Raw genomic sequence first — 20386 nt, 5'->3', positions numbered from 1 at the left:
TTACTCATTCTGCTCATCCCTCCACCATGGACCACTGGAGATACTCAGCTGGGACGATTTATTAAATCTTTGCCTCACCCCCTATGATCACAATCTGATCTTACCCCCCTGGAAACTATCTTAATTACCAGCCAAACTCCTCAGAAAGCAGTTTCCCTGTTCTACAGAACTATGAGGACTTGTAATCCTACTAATTTCCCATATTTTATCTATGCTTGGGAAAAAGACCTCCAACATACACTCAGCCATGCTCAGAAGCAAAAAATTCTCAGATTGGCACATACCTCAGCCATTTCCTCAAAGACTGTGCAAGCCAACTATAAGCTGTTGAGGAAATGGCACCAATCCCCAGCTATTCTACACCACATTTTCAAGCCTCTCGAACCAATGCTGGAGAGGTTGTGGAAGAATCGCCACCTACGCACACACATGGTGGCATTGTCCTCTTGTACAACCTTATTGGTCCATGATTCTCAAGTACGTAAGGAACACCCAAGGATTGCCAATTTAAAGCTGACCCCTGGGAGGTGCTTTTCCACTGCACGGAGAGACCAATTACCCAATACCAAAGATCCATTAACCCACGTCTTCTGAACGCAGCCAAATCTTTAATACTCTACTATTGGAGTGACTTAATACCCACAAGTAGACAATGGTTAACAGCAGTATATCATATTTACCACATGGAAGACATGACTTTGGAATACCGAGGCCTGTCTAACAGATCGCATAAGACCAGCGATTTCTTTTTTTTTTTTTTTTTTTTTTTGGGATTGCGGCGGACAGAACGAACCTCCCAACGAACACTTTTTGATGGGACCAGTGACATTAATACAATCAGTGCTAAAAAAAAATGCACTTACTGTACTGATGACACTGACAGGGAAGGGGTTAATACCAGGGGCGATCAAATGGTTAAATATGTGCCTAGGGGATGCTTTCTAACTGTGTGGGGGAATTACTAGATGAACACAGACCGATATTCCTAAATAGGAGGAACAAAGGATCCCTGTGTTATCACTGACAGAACAGCGGTCTGCCTTTACATCTGCAGACCGCCATTTTGTCTCCATAGGGAGCGATCGCTGGTGCCTGGCGGAAATCGCGTCTGCCTGACCTGCTGATTGGCTCCCCCTCTAGCCAATCCGTGCGTGTGTGTGCCCCCACTATCTGCTACACGGTGACGTACAGATACGTAGTTTCGCGTAACAGAGCCGACCTGCTGCAGTAAAACTACAGCGTCTGGTCAGCAAGTGGGTTAAGAGTCTCACGGGGGAAAGAATGCTTTTCTTCCGCAGGCTGGTAAAGGTAAGGAACCTCGTCGTAGATGTGGCCCGTCCTTCTCGGCTCACAAGCAGTTTTTTCGTCCCTCAGGGTCCGCTGACAAGGGTTTAAAGCCTTTCAAGGCCTCTTTGGGAGGATCCAAGTGACCTTGGTCAGGCAAGCCGAGAGCAGGATTCTCCAGACCCGGGGACAAGGCTTCCTCAGCATGAAAATGCTCCCTCACCCGTGCTTGGGGTGGGGGGCGCGTCTTCGCTGGTTTCTGAGCCTGTGGACCACCTTGGTGCAAGACAAGTGCGTCCACAAAGCAATACGGTCTGGCTTCAAGATCAACTTTTGTTCTTTCTCTGGTATGGTTCTTTCCTTCCAATGTGTCTTTCCCCGGACCAATTGCAAGCTCTCTTTTGGGGCAGTGCCAGACCTGCTGCTTTAGGTTGTGACTGTTCCGGCTCTGACCTTGAAACATTTTTCAGGGGTTTTAATTGAACCTGTTCAGTCCCAAAGAGGGCAGGGTGTGTCCCAATTCTGGATCTCAAGGCCCTGAACTGCTTTGTGCGGGTACAGAAGTTTAGAATTTAGTCCATTCGCACTGTGGTGGCATCCCTGCATCAAGGGGATTTCCTTCTATCGCCACTAAGGGCACTTTCACATTCCAATCTGCTCGTCACCAGCGCTTCTTCCACTTTGCTGTAGGAGAGGAGCATTATCAGTTTGTGGCGTTACCCTTTTGGTCTCGCCTCTGCTCCTCAGGTCTTCACAAAAGTGTTGGCCCCGGTTCTGACGTTGCTACGTCAGCGGAGGATCACAGTACTGGGCTACCTGAAGGACCTCTTGTGAGCTGAGTCCTCTGCTGTTCTGGTGGACGACGTGGAGATTACTATACAGACTCAGACTCGGAGTTCGGCTGGCTTCTGAATTACTAGAAGTCTCCTCCGGTTCCCTCCAGAAAATTGGCTTATCTGGGTCTGACTCTGCTCTAGCCAGTGCTCCTTCCTCTGGACAAACTCCAGAAATTGCATGCTGAGATACATCTGCTTTCCAACAGATGGTCATCCTTTCGGACTTGCATGCGGGTGCTGGGCCTGATGGTATCTACCTTCGAAGTGGTTCCATTTGCATAGTTCTCTAAAAGGTCCCTGCAAAGGAATATTTTGGTTAAATGGGACAGGTTTTCGGAGTCTCTGGACAATCCGATCCAGCTGAGTTGGGAAACAGAAGGGTCTCTGGTCTGGTGGCTTCCCTCTCTGGCTTTTCGACAAGGCAAATCCTTTCTCCCCCTGTATTGGGCAGTGGTCACCACGGATGCCAGTCTGTCCAGGTGGGGAGGTGTCCTGGGTCGGAGCTCCGCTCAGGGTGTTTGGACACTGGAAGAGCTTAGACTCCCGATCAATGACCTTGGACTCTGAGCTATCAGGCTGGGCCTGGATCACTAGATGGATAGTCTTCAGGGGATTTCAGTGTGAATTCAGTCGGACAATACCACGGCTGTGGCTTATGTTAATCCCCAGGGTGGAACAAGAAGTGTGTTGGCAGCTCTTGAGGTAGCTGGCATTCTAAGGTGGGCAGAACGCTTCATTCTGCATTCATTCTGGCCCTTTCCACTGTACACATTCCAGGGGTGGAAATTCGACAGGCTGATTATCTGTCGGCAAGCATTGGACCAAGGGGAGTGATCCCTTCATCCGGATGGGTTTCATCAGTTATGTCTGGTGGGGCACCCCCCAGGTGGAGCTGGAGAAAGGTTCAGAGGTTTGTGGCATGGTCACAGGATTCTCTGGCACACGCCACGGCTGCACTGGTGACACCGTGGGGCCAGTATCGTCTGATCTACGCTTTCCCCCTCAAGCTTCTGCTGACTCTTGCGCAGGATCGAGGCAGAAGGGATCCTGGTCATTTCACTGGCCCCGGGCTTGCCTCGCCGGTCTTGGTATGCAGGACCTGGTGCGGCTGGTCGCCGACATTCCTTGGGACAACAGATCCTCTCCGAGAGGCAGTCTCCAAGGACCAAACTTCCATCCGGTTTTATAGTCACTGGCTTTGACCGCTTGGTAAAGGTTTGCCTGGGTCGGAGATTCCGGCACGGTTGAAAGCTAGGAAGTCTACCTGTTTATAAATATCTACCATCGAACGTGGAAAGCATACATTTCGGGGTGTGAGTCGCTTGGTGGTCACCCTAGCTCTTTCTGGGTGGCCCTGGTCTTGACCCTTAATGGGGGGTTGAGCAGAAGTTGGCCTCGTACAATCCAGGGCCAGGTGGCAGCCTTGGCGGTCGTTCAACAATCCCTGTCCAAGCACTCCCTGGTGCGTATTTTTTTTTTTATTATTATTTATTTATTTATTTATTCTGGTGGTTTGACATTTGACTCCACCAATGCGGTCTCTACCGCCTTGGGAACTGAACATGGTGCTTTTAGTCCTCCAGAAGACTCCCCTTTTAAAATTTATTCGGGAGATTGCACTGCTTACGCTGTCCCCAGGTGGCCTTTGGTGGAGATCCTCTGCTCGCGCCATGTCTGAATTGGCGGCGTGATCTTGACGCACCCCTTGGTGGTTCACAAAGATGAGGAGGTGGTTCTTCGCCCCCCTGTCTGTCGTTCCTTCCTAAAGTAGTCTGATTTCCATTTGAATGAAGACATTGTGTTGCCTTCCCTGTGTCCCAGGCCAAAACATCCTAAGGGAAATTGTGTTGCATGCCCTGGATGTGGTTTGGGCTCACAGATGGGCCTCGGAAAGGACTGTCTGCTTCTGCTATCATTTAGAGATGGATCATACAGACGATGACTCGGGTCTATTCAATCAAGGGTCAAGTTCCTTTCCCTGTAAAGGCGTACTCTACTTGGACGTTCAGTGCTTCCTGGGCCTTCCGTCGTCAGGTTTCGGTGACGCAGGTTTGCAAGGCAGCCACTTGGTAGACGGTGCACACTTTTACAAAATTGTATAAAGTGGATGTGTTTGTATCTGCGGATGCCTCTTTTGGCCAAAGGTTTTGCAGGCTGCTGTTTTGCTAATATTCGTTGACTGACACAGCCCCAACACCTCTATGGAGCTGTAATAATTATGACACTGCTTGTAACAAAACTGAGTACCTGTAGCAGAGTGGGGAGTATACCTCCTGGGTGTAGTGAAGCTTGTTTTTTTTTTCTGCCTATTGTCCTGCTTCTGTGGGGGGCAGTATAACCCACTGGTCAAGAATCTAAGGTGTCTATCAATCAGAGAAATTTACGGTGAGTCAAAAATCCCATTATTTGTCTGAACACAGCTGATTGGCCCTGTGCGGATCACATGCACCTTCCCAGGAAAAAAAAAACTCTAGCAATACACACCAAACTGCTTATGCAGCCTCTCCCCTGGCTCTGTTCTATCAGCAGATACTGTAGATTGGGGACTGGAAGAAGAGGATCAGAAGACCGAATCAAACAATCTTTTTAAACAGTGCAGGCCCCCCCCCCCCTTAGACCCTTTTAGATGCCACAATGAGTATAACAAGCATGCTTTACTGCTTATACAGACTCCTTTTACGATTATGGATTTAGTAACACTTTCATTTTAAGAGCAAATTTTCCAAGGGATGAAGGCTGCTCTCCAAAACTTAGACTGGGGGGAATAATTGCCATTGATGAACACAGAACAGAAAGGGAAATGTTTCAAAAACCAAAAACAAACTTTATGTAAACTGCAAAGTATATTCCCTTGGGCAATACTTTCAAAAGGCTAAAAATAAAACCTAATAAACAAGCAAAAAATTGGGGGAGCAAACCCTGAACATGTATATCTAAAGCCGGTGCAGCTATGAACCAAGCGACATGTATATTAAAAAATAGCGCACACATGCAAAAGAAATGACTATCAAATATGGAGACAATCCATAAAAATGGGGATTTGGTCCCACCATATGGCCATATTGTGCTCAAGCCCACCACTACGTCAAAGTACCCCATTATCAGTGGGTCCTACACTATCCATAAAAAGGGGTGAAAATAAAACCGATGTAGCTCATGGCCAAAGTTAAACTAATAAATAGCGCTTTTATAAAATATAAAAATCAAGGAACATGATTGTTTAAATGTTACAAAGAATATAACTGAAAATGTAAAGGAAATCAAGGCCTTAAAAATTTAAAATGAATGACAGATTGAAGAATTTTTGGGGATTTGTCCTATTTGTTTGCAAATATATTAATAATAAAAAGGTTAGGTCAGGTCTGAGCATGTAGGTACAAAAAAATCTAGAGTGGGTGACTGGGGACAAAGAAGGCACATTTTATTAAATACCTTCATCTTGCTGTATACAAAGGAGCATGGGGGAGCTCATGTCCATAATAGGGATGATAATGACATGGCCACAAATGATCCAAAATGGCTCAAAAATGATCTGGTTTAGAAATATTTAGGCAGAATAAAGGTAAATAAAGCACCTGGACCAGATGGCATCCACACACAGATCCTAAATTGACTGGAATAATACCACTGCATTGGTGCAAGTCTAATGTGGTGCCTATATTTTAAAAGGGATAAAGGTCTTTACTAGGTAACTATAAACTGGTTTAACGTCTATAGTTGGTAAAATACACTGTAGAGTTTATTTAGACCTATTAGAGGAGTTCAGCTGAAATTTTTAAAGCAATAGACCTCATGGATTTATGAAAGATAAGTTTTCAAACAGATCTGATTTCTTTCTTTGAGGAGATAAGTAAAATGTTGGACAGAGGGGTGGCTGAGGGCGTAGTATACTTGACTTTTTTGTAAAAGCATTTGACACCGTTCCCCACACACTACTAATGTGTAAAGTAGTGTCTACAGGCTTGGAAAGATCTGTTTGAATTTATCTTTTAGCCAGTTTATTCATTTACATAGAGTAGCGATTAATTTTATATTCTGAATGGTCTTGAGGTTATTGGCGGCGGTGTACCCCGAGGTTCAGTGTTGGGACCCTTGGTTTTTTATTGTTTATAAATGATATAGGTTCTAGAATTAAAGTCCCATTTCAATGGAAAAACATCCTTACAGGATGTCTCCATTTTACAAGCCAACACCAATGCACTATTTATTTGGGCAACTATGTGGCCGATGTTGATAAATGTAAAGTTATGCACTTGGGGGCTAAGAATATGCATGCATCTTGCATAATAGGAGTACAACTGGGGGGAACCAGTGGTGAAGAATCTGGGGGTTTTGGTAGATCATAAGCTTAATAGCATGCAATGCCAAGCTGCAGTTTCCAAAGTGAGCGAAATCCTTTAAGAGGTATGGACTGCAGAGAGAGATCATTTTATCCCTCTACAAATCATTAGTAAGGCCCCGTACACACGTACCGATTGTCGGCCGACCGTTCGGCCGTCTTTTGTCCGGTGCTGTTTTGTTGGTTGAAAAGTGCTCAGGACTGCACAAGAATTTTGTCGGCCAACAACAACCAACTGCAGAAGTGATGTCATGTTCTGGTCTACTTTTCGTGTGTTTTTTTTCTTCACTGAGCATGCCCAGTCTTGAGCATCACATTTTTGTCGGCCGAAATCTGTACTGACTGACGAACAATCGGCCGTTCTTTGTTGGCCAACAAAAATTTTAAAGCCTGCACACCAGATTTTGTTCGGCCGAAAAGTCGCAGTCGGTTGTCGGAAGCATCATACTAACAAGCCGACAATCGGCCGATCGGACGTTGGCTGAATATTTACGGCCGACAATCGGTACGTGTGTACGGGCCTTAAGACCTCATATGGAATGTTCAGTTTTGGGCACCAGTTCACAAAAAGATATTTGGGAACTAGAGAGTGCAGAGAAGAGCAGCCAAACTGGTAAGAGACAGAGGGGCTCCCCTATGAATAAAGATTAGAAGAACTAAATTTATTCTCAAGAGGAGATTAAAGGGGGGATATGATCAACATCTTTTAATACATAAGTGGTCTATTGTGAACTTGGGGGTTAAATTTACGGAAATGTTTCTTCACAGTAAACTGTGAAAATATGGTATAGACTCCCTCCAGAGGTGTTCCTGGCCAGCTCACTGGAGTGCCTTTTAAAAAAGGCCTGGATTCTTAAATGAACGTAATATAACTGGGTACAAATGTTTTTAAGTAAAGTTGATCCGGGGGATCAGGAAGGAATTTTTTCCCCTGCTGGAGCAAATTGAACCATGCTTTGCTGGGCTTTCTGCCCTCCCCTTGATCAACTGTGGTTATAGGATTGTGTATATGGGATAGTTTTTCTTTTCTTTTTTTCTTCAACCTAACAAACTGTGTGCCGTGGCAATTCATGCTTGCCCACGCATTGATGTGCAGGTATTCCATGCATCCCTATGCAAGCAATCCCATTGAAGTCAATTGGCACTCAGTTGCTTCTCCCAATTTGCTTCTCCCAATTTGACATCTGTGTGGGTGTCGGTGCATGTCCCCCTAGTGCTTGCAGTGTGTGTGGTTGAGCACACAAACCTGTGTGCCCACATGGATGTCAGATTGGGAGTAGCAGTTGTGTTCGGGCAGCTTCTACATCCCTATTGACATCAATGAGACTGCCTTCATTGGGGATGCAGGAAACACCTGTGTATGTCAACATGGCCCTTTTTATGAGCGTATACTTTAGTACGCCCAGTATGAACAAGGCCTAATGGTTTTTATTTTGTTTAGGTTTTACTACATCATTTGGTTCCATTGGACATGGCGGCTTCACCTCATTCTCTTCTTCGTCATTTGGTGGTTCAGGGATGGGCAACTTCAAATCAGTTTCCACATCGTCCAAAATAATTAATGGCCGGAAAGTTACAACAAAAAGGTATTGTATTATTTGGGTCAGAAGCTGTGTGCTAAGCAAAGGGTCGAATGACTGAGGTATGCTGTGAAGTGGACATGAAATGTATTATGCTTTCACCTGTGCTCTGGCCTTTCAATATTAAAACATTTTAATAAAGGGCAAAGGTTATGGTCAGTGTGCTTCCTCAAATAATGGTTATTTCAAGCTTCTCAAAGAATATCTCTGTGAATCCCATGTACTAGATGCTGCGGTAATTTATTGGACTGAAGGATCTACTTTTGTATTGCAGCTGTGCTCTGTGGACAGTAGAAGTACCGTATGTATTTCTCCGTAGATTCCTCCTTTGGTATCAAGTGCTCTCCTTTAAACCAAGTAAATCTGAGTTGGATATGCACCACACTTGTGCTCCGTTGAGATCTAGGAGGCCCTCTGCTTCAGTGGAAGATGGGACAAGTTGGAGGTTTAGTCTTTGTGTACAGATCCCTGTGAATGGATGATGCAGTTGTGCATGTTGAGCCACAAAGCTGCACCAAAAGAAAATTGATGGTGCAGCAGGAAGAAGCTTGCCGTTCATAGGAGTAGGGGGAGGTGTGACCATGTTTGTTTAAACCCTAAATCCTCCCACTGTGTTTTTTCCCTTTTTTAGTTCAGCTTTAACAGGTTAATTTTAACTGTAGAACCATCTGTAAAAGGTGCTGGCTTCAGTGGAATTGTGGACCCCTCATGAAATATATAATAATGCTATTAGGTTCCATTGACACTGCTGCAACGGCAAAGTCATATGACTTCGACCTGCAACTTCCTTCGTGGATGATGTCTAGAAGCCTGTAGAAGGGCTGAAATCAGACCAAAGTAGTGCAGGGACCTTCTCTAAAGTTGGCGCTAATGGTGTAGCATCAGTTAAGATGGCTCTCATAGGGAAACATTGAATTTGACATGTCGTGCTGCTTGGGGTCTCACAAGTCGGATCCCATGTCACAGCAGGGATTCTTGTATCCCTGATGTTTGTCTAGCAAGTGGAGATTTCTGAAAGGAAAGAATACAAAGGGATCGTTGGCTTCCTTATCTAATTGCACAAATATTTACATGCAACTTTAATGGTGTTTTGTTTGTCCTTTGCTATGGGAACTTTAAGTTTGCCTGGATTATGTTCTAGTTAAAGCAGTGGTAAAATGGCACATGCTTGGAGAAGACACCAGTTCTCTAGAAAAAACCTTGTGTCTAAAAGTGTACTTGTTTTATCTTGAATTTCTGTTCAAATGATGCCTGGTTTTTGCAGAGAATGTGTCGTGTTTGAACATACCCAGCTGGTTGGTAGCGTTAACTGGTAATGCCTTCAAGTGACGCTGAACAATATCCTTGTTCGCCAAAAATCCATACCCAACCACTGCTTAATGGCCCTGTGATCTTTTTTTTTTCCTGAAATTTTTACTAATTTGCTGCCTTTTTGCGACATTCTTAGTTCTTAAACCTCCCCTTGCTTCCGTTCTTTTGGAGCAAGCCGTGCACTTTTTCTATACACATTACATAAACTATAGTCACTAGTCCATCTTGAGAAAGGGTGGCTATGTTCCTACATAAAGTAGGACAAGTCTCTGATCCATATCAGTAGGGTTATGCTGCCCTCTACAGAAGTAGGACACTAGGCAGAAAAAAGTTCTGGCTACGCCTGTGGGCAGTCCCTAGTTCCTTGCTTGGATCTCTGGTCCTGGCAAAGGTGTTTTTTTTTTCTAGATTTTTTTTTTTAAGGTAGCTTTTCTCCGAAATTTTTCCGAGAGATCTACAAACTATGCTGGATCTGGGCGATGGGCTGGATGTATAGATCCAGTGGTCACCCCAGCCGGCCAACGAGCATGTGGCGGCCAGGCCTTAGCTCCGCGCTGGGTCGGCCGTGACAGTCCCACTGGATGGGGACTGGCCCCGTGAGTTTCTCTAGTAGGAATCAGAATGGGAGATCCTGGATGTGTTTTTGGTGTGGAGCCCCTCCCATTACCCTGGGCTGTTCTTCAGATCCTCCCCTTTTGGATTGAGATTGCTGCTGACACATGCTGTGCAGACGTTCTGGGCCTCCTGGTGTATCTTTGGTACACAGTGAGTCTGGGGGTCTCCATTGCACTTTGCCTGACCTCTGGGGGGTGCTGTAGCGCAGTGGGACTTAAAAAGAAAAAAAAAAAAACTTGTCCATTTTTTTTTCAATATTTGCTTACAGGTTCCCTTGGTGCAACATGGACCCTACAGATCATGTGTCCCCCATCTGACCCCCTCAGGGAGGCCGCAGGGCCTTCCGGACCCTGGCTGTCCATGGATGCAATGCCAGCGGTCCTGGAGTCTGACTCAGCCACCGCAGGCGCGGGTCTCCCTGCTGGGTCCGCTATCTCGCGCCCTGTCTGACAGGGGGATGACAATTCTACCTCCACTGCCGCGCAAGATAAGGCGCTGGTGGACGCACTGGTTATATTTGTGCATGAGACCCCAAAAATGGAGGACGCAACTGTGACCGAAGTGCAGATTTGTTTGGCACTCGCAAGCCATCCAGAGTGGCAAAGGTAATTCCCTTTCCAGCGTATTTTGAAACCATGCTCAAAAAAGAATGGGACCGCCCAAAGCGTTCCCCTAGGGTACCTAAGTGGATTGTTGGACGTTACCCTGCAGGCATAACCCCACTCACTCTGCTTCAGATTGTAGTTTGTTTCTGCCTAGTTTTAGGAATAGGACCTAGCTCCCTGCTGGGACTTCGGTCTTAGCTGTAAATAAGGAATTTTATTTTGTGGGGTTTTTTCTTTCCCCACTAGTTTCCTACACCCTTCCACTACCCATTTTCCCCACCCCTTCCAGAACTTACCGGAGATTCTCTTGGTCCAACACTGTTAGTCTGTAGCAGCACTGCTCTCTTCCTGGATTCACAGGCTTCACTCAGCAGCAGGAGCTGTTGACTCGTACTGCTGTCAGTCAAATCCTCTGAGGGGGCGGGGCTGTCCTGCACGCTCTCTGTACTCGCACAGCCCGGCTCAGCATGCCTTTACATGGGCCCCTGATAGCAAGCTACTTATGGGGACACACGAGGGAGGAAGTGGGGAGAGCGCCAATGGACTCCAGTAAAGGTAAGGGACCACTCTGAGCAAAACCTTTTTTAGGTTTACACGCAGCTTTTTACAGGCCTTGAGCATTTTTCTAGACTGTAACACCCCTGTGTAATACTAGGTTTCTATGTATGCATAAACGTTTACAGGCTGAAAAAACACACACTTGATGCGCCTACATACGTAGGCAATATGTCGTTTTTAAAATAATGTGCAATGCTTAAAGCGGAGTTCCGGGCACAAAATCGATATTTTTTTTTTTTTTGTGCACGTCCGCTTGTTTTTTTTTATTTACTCACCTTGTAATTGAAGATCGAATATACTCACCTAGTCTTCCTCCCTCTGTGCCGTGGCTCCGCTGTCACTTCCGGGCTTGCACTGATTCCTGGGAGCTGAACGTCATCGCTCCCAGGAATCAATGCGACTGCACTGGCCCTGCTCGTCACTTCCGGGCGACGCTGCATTCCCCTGCTAAACAGCTTCTGGGCATGCCCAGAAGCTGTGGAGGAATGCGGCGCCGCACCGGAAGTGACGAGAGGGGCCGGTGCAGGCGCATTCTGGGAGAAGACGACGCGGAAGAAGACGCCGAAGAGGACCGCGCCAGCTTCAGCTGCCCACAAGAGAGATGGAAACGCTGTGGAAGAAATTTTATAAGTGAGTATTTCTTCTAAAAGGTAAGTGCGAACCGGGACAGATCAGAGGCTAGCCACTGTGGAATGTACTAGCCCTGACTGTCCCGGGGGTATGTTTGTTGAAAAATAATTTCTGTGCCCGGAACTCCGCTTTAATACAGTGACAAAATTAAATGTATGCAACAGTGAATTCAATACAGCAGTCTAAGTGATGGTGGAAAAAGGTTATATGCAATTGTAATAAAGATCCATTTAATGTGAAGTCTCTCCAGTGTATGATCTATAGATGCACTATGAGCTCCCCAAAGGTGAAGTATCAAGTAGCGAATAGCCACCAGATCACAACAAAGAACGTGCTGAATGTCTGCACAAGTGAATCTTCAGAGATGAAACCTATACAGGCCTCAATGAATGATCCATTAGTAATCTTCAGTTTATCGCTTGAGTAGCATGGATATTTGCTTCCAAAAAGCAGTGAGAAGTATATAAAGTCTTGCCAGCCAAGTGCCCAGATAAAGCTTACATAGTGTAGTTTTGTAGAAAAATTAAAATTCATATATGTACTGCAGCACAATAAAAACAAGCCAGGCACTTTTACAATGACGGCCACCGCTCCAAGCACATGGACACGGGGACATGACGTCAGCATGTAGGCTCCTCGTGGCACGTTTCGTGCGCATGCATGTTAAGGGATGCATATCCCTTGATAATGTGCATGCACACGAAATGCGTCGGAAGGGGCCGATGTACTGGCACTCTAAGCACATGTAAGTGCCTGGCCTGTTTTAATATATGAATTTTTCTTCAAAAAATACTACACTATGTAAGCTTTCTCTGGGTGCCTGGCTGGTGAGCCTTCTTTTTTTTTTTTTTTTTTTTATACCTAGCTTGCTGCTTTTTCAAAGCAAATATCCATGTTGCTCAAGTGTTAAACTGAAAATGACTGGTAATCATTTATTGAGGCCTGTATATGTCGTCTCTAGTGAGTGCATAGTTTAGGTGAAGGTTCACTCGTGCAGACATTCATCATGTTCCTTGGTGTTATCTGGTGGATATTGTCTGCTTGGTACTTTTTGACCTTTTTGGTAAGTTCATAGTACACCTATAGATCATACTCTGGAGGGACTTTTCTTACAATTGCATATAAACCTGTTTCACCATCACTTTGACCAAATATATGCAAAAATGAGATCAATACAGCAGTCCATGTATTAGGTGCTGCACATTTATTTCTACCACAAGGTTTTGTACGGTCACCTTGTTTGCCAGCTGCTATATTGATTGGTGCACTCACTAGATTTACTGCTGTTTTTTAATATGTACTTTTTCCGGCTTTTATTTAAGTAGCATTTTTCCATAGTGGCTGAACAGACTGCGTGCATGAGGCCTTTTTTATAGAGACAAAATAGCGACCAGTAAATACCCTAGCTTCATTGTATTTTCTCCATGTGCAACGTTTCTACTTAACAGCAGGAGAGAAGCAATATATCCCCTCCCATGAAACATTTCTTCTATGAAACTTTTTTTTTTCCCCCCCTGCGTGCTGCTCAAGTTGAACGTTATTTGTTTTTGTAATTTAGGCTGTTTCTTTTCTTGGATTACCTTGATCCATTTGCTTCTGTGACGATTTGTTTTGGTCCTGCAGGATTGTTGAGAACGGTCAGGAACGAGTTGAAGTTGAAGAAGACGGCCAGTTAAAGTCCATAACAATTAATGGTAAGGAGCAGCTGCTACGCTTGGATAACAAGTAAAATTCAACGCACGCATGTAACAGAAATATTAACCTAAACAAGCACCATTTGTGGATCAGGAGCATTTTTGAAGAAATCTAAAGAACTGTTCAGAGTGTATCTGTATTTAATCTAAGACCCAAGTAAAAGAAGCTCATGGAGAGTTTCTCTTATTTGTCATAGACGCTCAGTTCTGTTTTTGGGACCACTCTCATAGGACCATATTTTTTTTGTTTTTGTTATTAATATCATACATTTCTGTATGCACTTTTTAAAAGTTTACCTTCAATTTGCCATGTGGGCCACTCTAGCAAAGTGCACAAGGGGAACCCTTTGGCAGCCATGAGGTTGAACAAGAAGTGAGCCGTAATATTTCATAGTGGTTGAACGCAGCGTTCACTAACTGCATGAATCCTTTTTACTCATTTTGTTTAAAAATGTGAACAAAGTGTTAGCTGTCCACCTTGCTTTCAATCCAACTTTCCCAGCAAAACAGTCTGGATACTCATCTTCCTAAACGAGAGGATGTTAAACCAAGCATTTCCAATTTTCGTAGTAGCAGGTTTGTGTTTTTTTTATTTTTTTGTTTGTTTTTGTTTTTTTTCTTACTTTATCTGTTTGTGCATGAGTGCTGCCATTTTAGCACTTTTTTGCCAACTATTGTGTAATTTCAGCAAGAAAAGACACTCTATTTTGTCATTTGCTAAAAGTTGGATATGAATAAATGCTGATGTTTGTAGTGCATTCTTTTATTTATGGTACTTGTAGCATTCTTGTGTCTGTTTGCTATATGGGTAATTCTCACAAGCATTGCTTTGCTTTCCACGCAGATAAGTGGATCCTTCCTTCTCCCCTTTTATTGTAAATAAAAAGAACCACATTTCCTATGCACAGTTTGCCACCTGCTTAACGCTTCCCTTGTGTGAATTTATTAGTAACACCGTACTCTGCACTGTAACATGGAGGAATCTTGTTTGCAATATAGCCCAGGGGTCCCAAGCGCTTTTCTCATAGTTCATAAGTGTCTTGACCTCAAGGTTTAAAAATCAGGCATTCATTTTGAGTTTGAGCCTGAAGGACTGAAGGTTTATTGAAGTTGAAATACATTATGATGTATGTTGTAAACATATTGGGTACTCTTGATCAAATGATGTATTTAAAATAATCATGAGATTCGCATGAAAAGCAGAGCAATTGGTTTCCTTTATTCTCAATCCAGATATGGACAATCATGCGAGAGCACTGGGCCTGTCACTAGTTTTCAGTAGATATGGTCGCCCTCCTGTAAGCTATAACTTACAAAAGAAGACTTTTCCTGCACCCAGCAAAGTCGTTTCAGCGGTGTTGCCTAGACTTTTGCAGTGAACAGTAGTATAGGATACACAGAAGAAATTGCAAACAAGATTGCTTCATTTTGTCGTTTGGTTTGATTCTGATGCACACCTCCTGCTCACTTTACTGATCAAACTGTGTGGGCTTTGGCACTTCATTAGACGGGTTAGAGTGGAGTTGTACAAAAACTTGCATTAAACCTAAATTTGTAAATTCAATAAACCAGCAGCAACGTCAAATAGTGTGGACGAGGTTTGTTAGAATGGTGCTCTGTAAACCACATTCTTGCACCTATTACAGCATAGTTCTCAATAAAACACTGCAAGTTAGCAATTCATTTATATGCAGATTTTTTACCAAAGTTCAGGCTGCTTTATGAAAACTGGATTGAAGACCTACAAAGCAACCAATCTGGTTTATTTTGCATACTTTAGGAATATAGGAAAAACGTTCTATAGACAAGTGTGGTGCTTTAATTAAAAAATAAGCTTGGGAAAATTAAAAACAAAACCTATTGAAGCTGCCATTAATTACTTGTTTTTTCAAACTCCGAGGCTTCAAAGAGAAACCTGTACCTTCTAAAGAACTTGACAAATGCAGCTCCCTTACTCATATCCTGACAGCATCCTTTTAACCCATCCACTCTGTGGCTATTGCAGGTATTGCTGGCTTTAACTGTACCTTCAGGTTAAATCACCGAAACCCAACTCGGATGCATTAAAAAAAGTTAATGGCAAAGTCTTGAAAAACCTCCACAGCATGAAGAATCCCTGTTGCCATTCAACTTACTGCCGAGAAGGACCCTTGTTCTCATTGTCGAAGCAGTGGTCTGACTACTCTGTTGAGTAAAAGCTAGCACTTTCAAAACAGAAGGGTAAAGAAGCTTTGCTGAATGCTGAGTCAGACGCTGGACTTGGCAGGGACCAATCAAACTTCTGCAGAGAAATCACTGTTTCCATGCAGAGTAAGGATCCTTCGCGACAGCATGCTGGCAGATCACATCCTTTTTAACTCAGGCTGTGACTGTTTTCTAAAGAAAACACGATAAAACTTTGCACTCATTTTGTTTTATTGCGCCTGGAATGTGTTTAGCTCATTTAAACTGTAAGTTTATTTGCTTTTCAGGGAAACCTAGATCTATGTAGTACTGGACAGGGGTAACATTTAGTAGGAAACCTACTTGTATCAATATAAGAAGTGCTATAAGATTACTGCCTATCTGAGGGGTAATCATGTAAACACTGAATATGGCGTTAGCACAATACTGCAGGGGGAGCTTTGGTTGTTGGAATGCCTCTGACACCTGCTTTGTGACGACATGGCAGAAATGCATGTGGTGAGAAATTAGAAGGCAGGAATGGAGGCAATTAATAATCGATGTTCTGAAGTCTCCAGGTCAGTGGAGTTTTTTTTTTTTTCTCTCCAGACATGGATCTACTTAGACAATATTTTAACAGAATTACTTTCAAAATGAAGTAGCCAGCTCACACTGTTCTGTCAACATTACCCCCTGATTGCAGTTTGCTAGTACTATCAGTCAGATGTTTGCAATTTATAATAACTATATAATATATCAAAATATATATTAAATAGTAAAGCATGGCTGTCGACCCTTGCTATTTTAACGATTTAAAGTGGTTATAACCCTTACATATACCCCGTGAAGTTACTGGCCTCAGGTGATGCTCAGACTAAACAAATCTTCCTATGTACGTTGTACCTGTTTATCTGCAGCCTTTTTCCATGTGGATCGGGGATATGCAAACTGGTCCTCCAGATGTTGCAGAACTAAGTCCCATGAGGCATAACAAGACTGACAGCCACAAGCATGACACTCAGAGGCATGATGGGACTTGTAGTTTTGCAACAGCTGGAGGGCCACAGTTTGCATATCCCTTCTATAGATCCTCCATCACACGGACCAAAGGTTTCTTCTCAGCAGCAGAAAAGGAGGTGGGATGTGATGTCTCACACTGCAGAGCTTGGAGCTGTAGCGTAATCTGATACCTGATTGGAGGGAAGGGACAACCCCACCTATAACGGGCTCACAAAAACATGCAAAGCTGAGACCATGAATCACCTACTTTGTGCTTGGATGGGAGCACATCTGCCTGGAGCCTGTTGTGTCGACTTAGAGTTCCATCAGTGACATATGTAGAGAAAGGAGCAATACTATGTGCTTCAAATTCAGGCTGGTATGACTATAGAAGGCTGTGTTATGTTCATTTTTTATGTCTGAGGTTTACAACCACTTTAAAAGAATTAAACTGGTTTAGTCTCTTGGGGCGCCTAGCTGATTTGTCGGCACTTGCAGACATCGGGGTATTCAGCTAAACACCCTTTGCACTAGTTCTTCATGCATGGTTTGTCACTTTTTACCAACTTGCTCAAATCAAATTTCACAAAATATGGGCTTGTTCTTACCAGAGCGTGTTGCTGCATTTCGTTTTCTGTTTTTGAAAGGCACAGTTTCATCTGATTTGGACAATACACCCAAACTGCAGCACCCACAATGTGTTGGGAATAAATTCAATTGAAAAGGTGTGTTTCCTAGCATCCCTGCATTTTGTCTGTGCTGGAAAATGCAGCAAAATAATACATAACAGCTCTGGTGGGAATGGGCCCGAACTAGCTGCTTACAGTTGATGTCAAGGGGCTCACTTCATGGCAGCTTTTAGCTTCTTCCAGCTCCCGCATGCTACATATTGATTCAGGCCTTATCAAAGTCTTCATAGAAAAGTCTGTGTTGCGTCTTACATTCTATGCTATAAAATACCAACAGTTTTTTTACATTATGCCTTTTGATTAACCGAATACTTTTATAAACATATTTAGATTTGTTTTTTTGGGGGGGGGGGGGGGGGTTTAATAGTAAGGAAATTGCAAATGATTTCAAATACAAAGCCAATAAATTCACAGGTAATACATTCATTTAACAACCTAATTGTGCATTAAAATTTACCTTTACTGGAGTGGCTGCATATCAGTTTTCATTGAAAAAAAAAAACATTTTGTGGCCTGTTTTATACAACTTTGCTGCACCTGCTAGTGTCCGATGGCATGATTTTAATAAGGAGGCTAAAAGTATGAATTTTAAAACCATATTTCCTAACGCTGCTTTAAAATCAGTAAAAAATACTAACTCTTGTAGAAAGCTCTTGCTCTTTGCTATTTGTTTTGTTTGTTTTTTTATTTTACCTTAACTAGCGAGGCAATAATAATCAAACCGCTCTTGAAAGATTTAACACATGAAGTGTGATTCCCATAATTTAGCTGTCTTTGATCTTAGAGGTTTACAAAATCACTGAGAATTTTAGGTGTGTTGTAAATGTAATGTTTCTGTTTCGTTCAATGATGGACACTGCTCCAGACCACCTTGACCATTGGGTTATGCTGCCCCCCTACAGGTGTAGGACAATAGGCAGGAACAAACTTTACCACGCCTATGGGGCAGTCCCAGGGGGTATACTCCCACTTCCTGTTATAAGCACTGTTTTTTTTCCTGCTTAGTTAGGAGTAAGGACCTAGTTCCTTGCTGGGATCTCTGGTCCTTGAATTTTTTTTTATATAGATTTTTTTTCCCTAATTTTCTGTTCCTGTGAGAAGTATAATGTACTGCCGGACTGGGCGAAGCACTGGATATTGTAGATCCTTACGATCTCCCCAGTCCGGCCAGCGAGCTCGACCTCGACCCCAAAAGCCCTGCGCTAGGTCAGCTGCGACATAGCCCCAGTAGACAGGGACTGGCCGCCGAGTTAAATGCGTCTCGTGAGGACGCTCAGACCTGGTCACAACCTGAGTTGCAGCATACCTCCCATTCCAATATGGTCTGCCTGGAGTGGTGCCCACCCGGTTTCTGTGGTGCGATAAGTAGTCCCCCCCCCCCCCCTTCACTGGTGGATGTGGGCCCCTCTCTGGCATGGTTGGACCCCCCCCAAGTTCCTGTCCTTCCTGCAGAGTCCCCCTCTTTTATCAGGGTCCCACTTTGAACCACCCCCCATTTGCCCACACTTGGCTCCCATCCCCCTCTAGGGGTGTTCATACAGACCTGGTTGTTTTGGGGATGAGTGGGTATGGGTAAAGGGCCCCTTCCTCCTGCCTATTCGTTTTCTGGGGGTACCAGGAGCTGCAATTTTGCTGTGGATGGCTAGTGTATCTACTGGCGGCTGTTTTTGTAGCACACAAAGTGGTGATTTATCGGTGGCCTCTAATGTTAACTTCTGCGCTTCCGCTTTCTCTCTGATTGCCGTACCGCGTACAGCTGAATGCTCTGCTCTGTACCTGGGTCGGTGTGGTGAGTCCTTTTTGGGGGTAAACTGCTCTCCCTTTTCTCTACTATAGCAGCAACTCGGTGGGCTGGGTCTCCTGCTGCCTTGAAGGACAACCTTGACATCACTGTGAGAACCTTGCAAGATGGAAACTGAATTTCCAAAAATCTGCTTTGGTTCCGTCCACCAAGCTGGGACTACCTGGGCCTGACCTTGGACTCTGCCTCAGTCCGAATGTTTCTTCTGGGGCCTTTTGGCCTCTCGTCTCAACAGGAAGGTACAGAGGTTTGTAGCACGGTCTTGGGATCCTCTGGTTGATACCACAGACGCACTGGTGGCCCTTGACATCTGTCTCTTGATGATAACAAAATGCTCATGCTATAATTGGCTTTTTAATTTAATATTTTTTTATCTGGACTGCAGTTTGTGTGAGGTAAGATGTTCTGGAATATGAAGTAAACAGGTGTAAGGTCAGCTGTGTTTTTTTTTTGTTTGGATGACCTTCAGCAAAGTGGAATACTTTTGTCTGCTTAAAAAAAAAGTGAACTTGTCAAGATTTATGACCAGGTCCGTCTTGTACACTATATTGTCAAAAGCATCAGATGCCAGCCTTTACACGCACATGAACTTTAATGGCATCCCAGTCTTAGCCAGTACGGTTCAGTATTGCGTTGGCCCACCCTTTGCAGCTATAACTCTTCTGGGAAGTCAGTCCACAAGGTTTAGGAGTGTCATGAGAATGTTTTGACCATTCTTCCAGAAGCACATTTGTGAGGGTAGGCACACTGATGTGGATAAGAAGGCCTAGCTCACACTCTGCTCTATTTCATCCCACAGGTGTTCAATCAGGTTGAGGTCAGGACTCAATCACTTGGTAGTAGAGGGGGGGGATTATGATGTGGAGAGTTTTTTTGGGGAGTTGGGCTTGCCCTTTTTCGTTTCAGTGAAGGGAACTCTTAAGGCATTAGCATACCAAGACATTTTGGACAATTTTACGCTCCCAACTTTGTGGAAAAAAATTTGGGGATGGCTCTTTCCTGTTCCAGCATGACTGTGCACCAGTGCACAAAAGCAAGGTCTATAAAGACTTGAGTTTGGGGTTGAGGAACTTGACTGGCCTGTACAGTCCTGACCTCAACCTGATAGAATGCCTTTGGGATAAATTAGAGTGGAAACTGCGAGCCAGGCCTTCTCGACCAAAATCAGTGTCTGACCTCATACATGTGCTTCTGGAAGAATGGTCAAACATTCCCATACACATTCCTAAACCTTGTGGACCGCTTTCCCAGAAGAGTTGACGCTGTTAATGGCTGCAAAGGG

At 44.1% G+C, this 20386-nt stretch overlaps 1 protein-coding gene across 3 annotated transcripts in view; it reads left to right on the top strand.

Annotated features, from left to right (window-relative positions):
• DNAJB6 (DnaJ heat shock protein family (Hsp40) member B6) overlaps positions 1–20386 on the top strand; it is a 123911-nt gene that overhangs the window by 33636 nt on the left and 69889 nt on the right. For 2 of the 3 annotated variants that reach the window (XM_082258047.1, XM_082258046.1), the window contains exons 6-7: positions 7901–8045; positions 13382–13452. In XM_082258047.1, coding sequence (XP_082114173.1) covers positions 7901–8045; positions 13382–13452 — 216 coding nt within the window. Of the gene's footprint in view, positions 1–7900; positions 8046–13381; positions 14354–20386 lie in introns of those variants that run through there. The other variant, XM_082258048.1, reaches the window with a different exon arrangement.

The sequence above is a fragment of the Pelophylax lessonae genome (assembly GCF_965119305.1).
Source record: "Pelophylax lessonae genome assembly, chromosome: 5".
Taxonomy (NCBI): Eukaryota; Metazoa; Chordata; class Amphibia; order Anura; family Ranidae; genus Pelophylax; species Pelophylax lessonae.
Note: the sequence above shows the minus strand (reverse complement) of the source record. Positions and strands in the feature narration are given on the sequence as shown.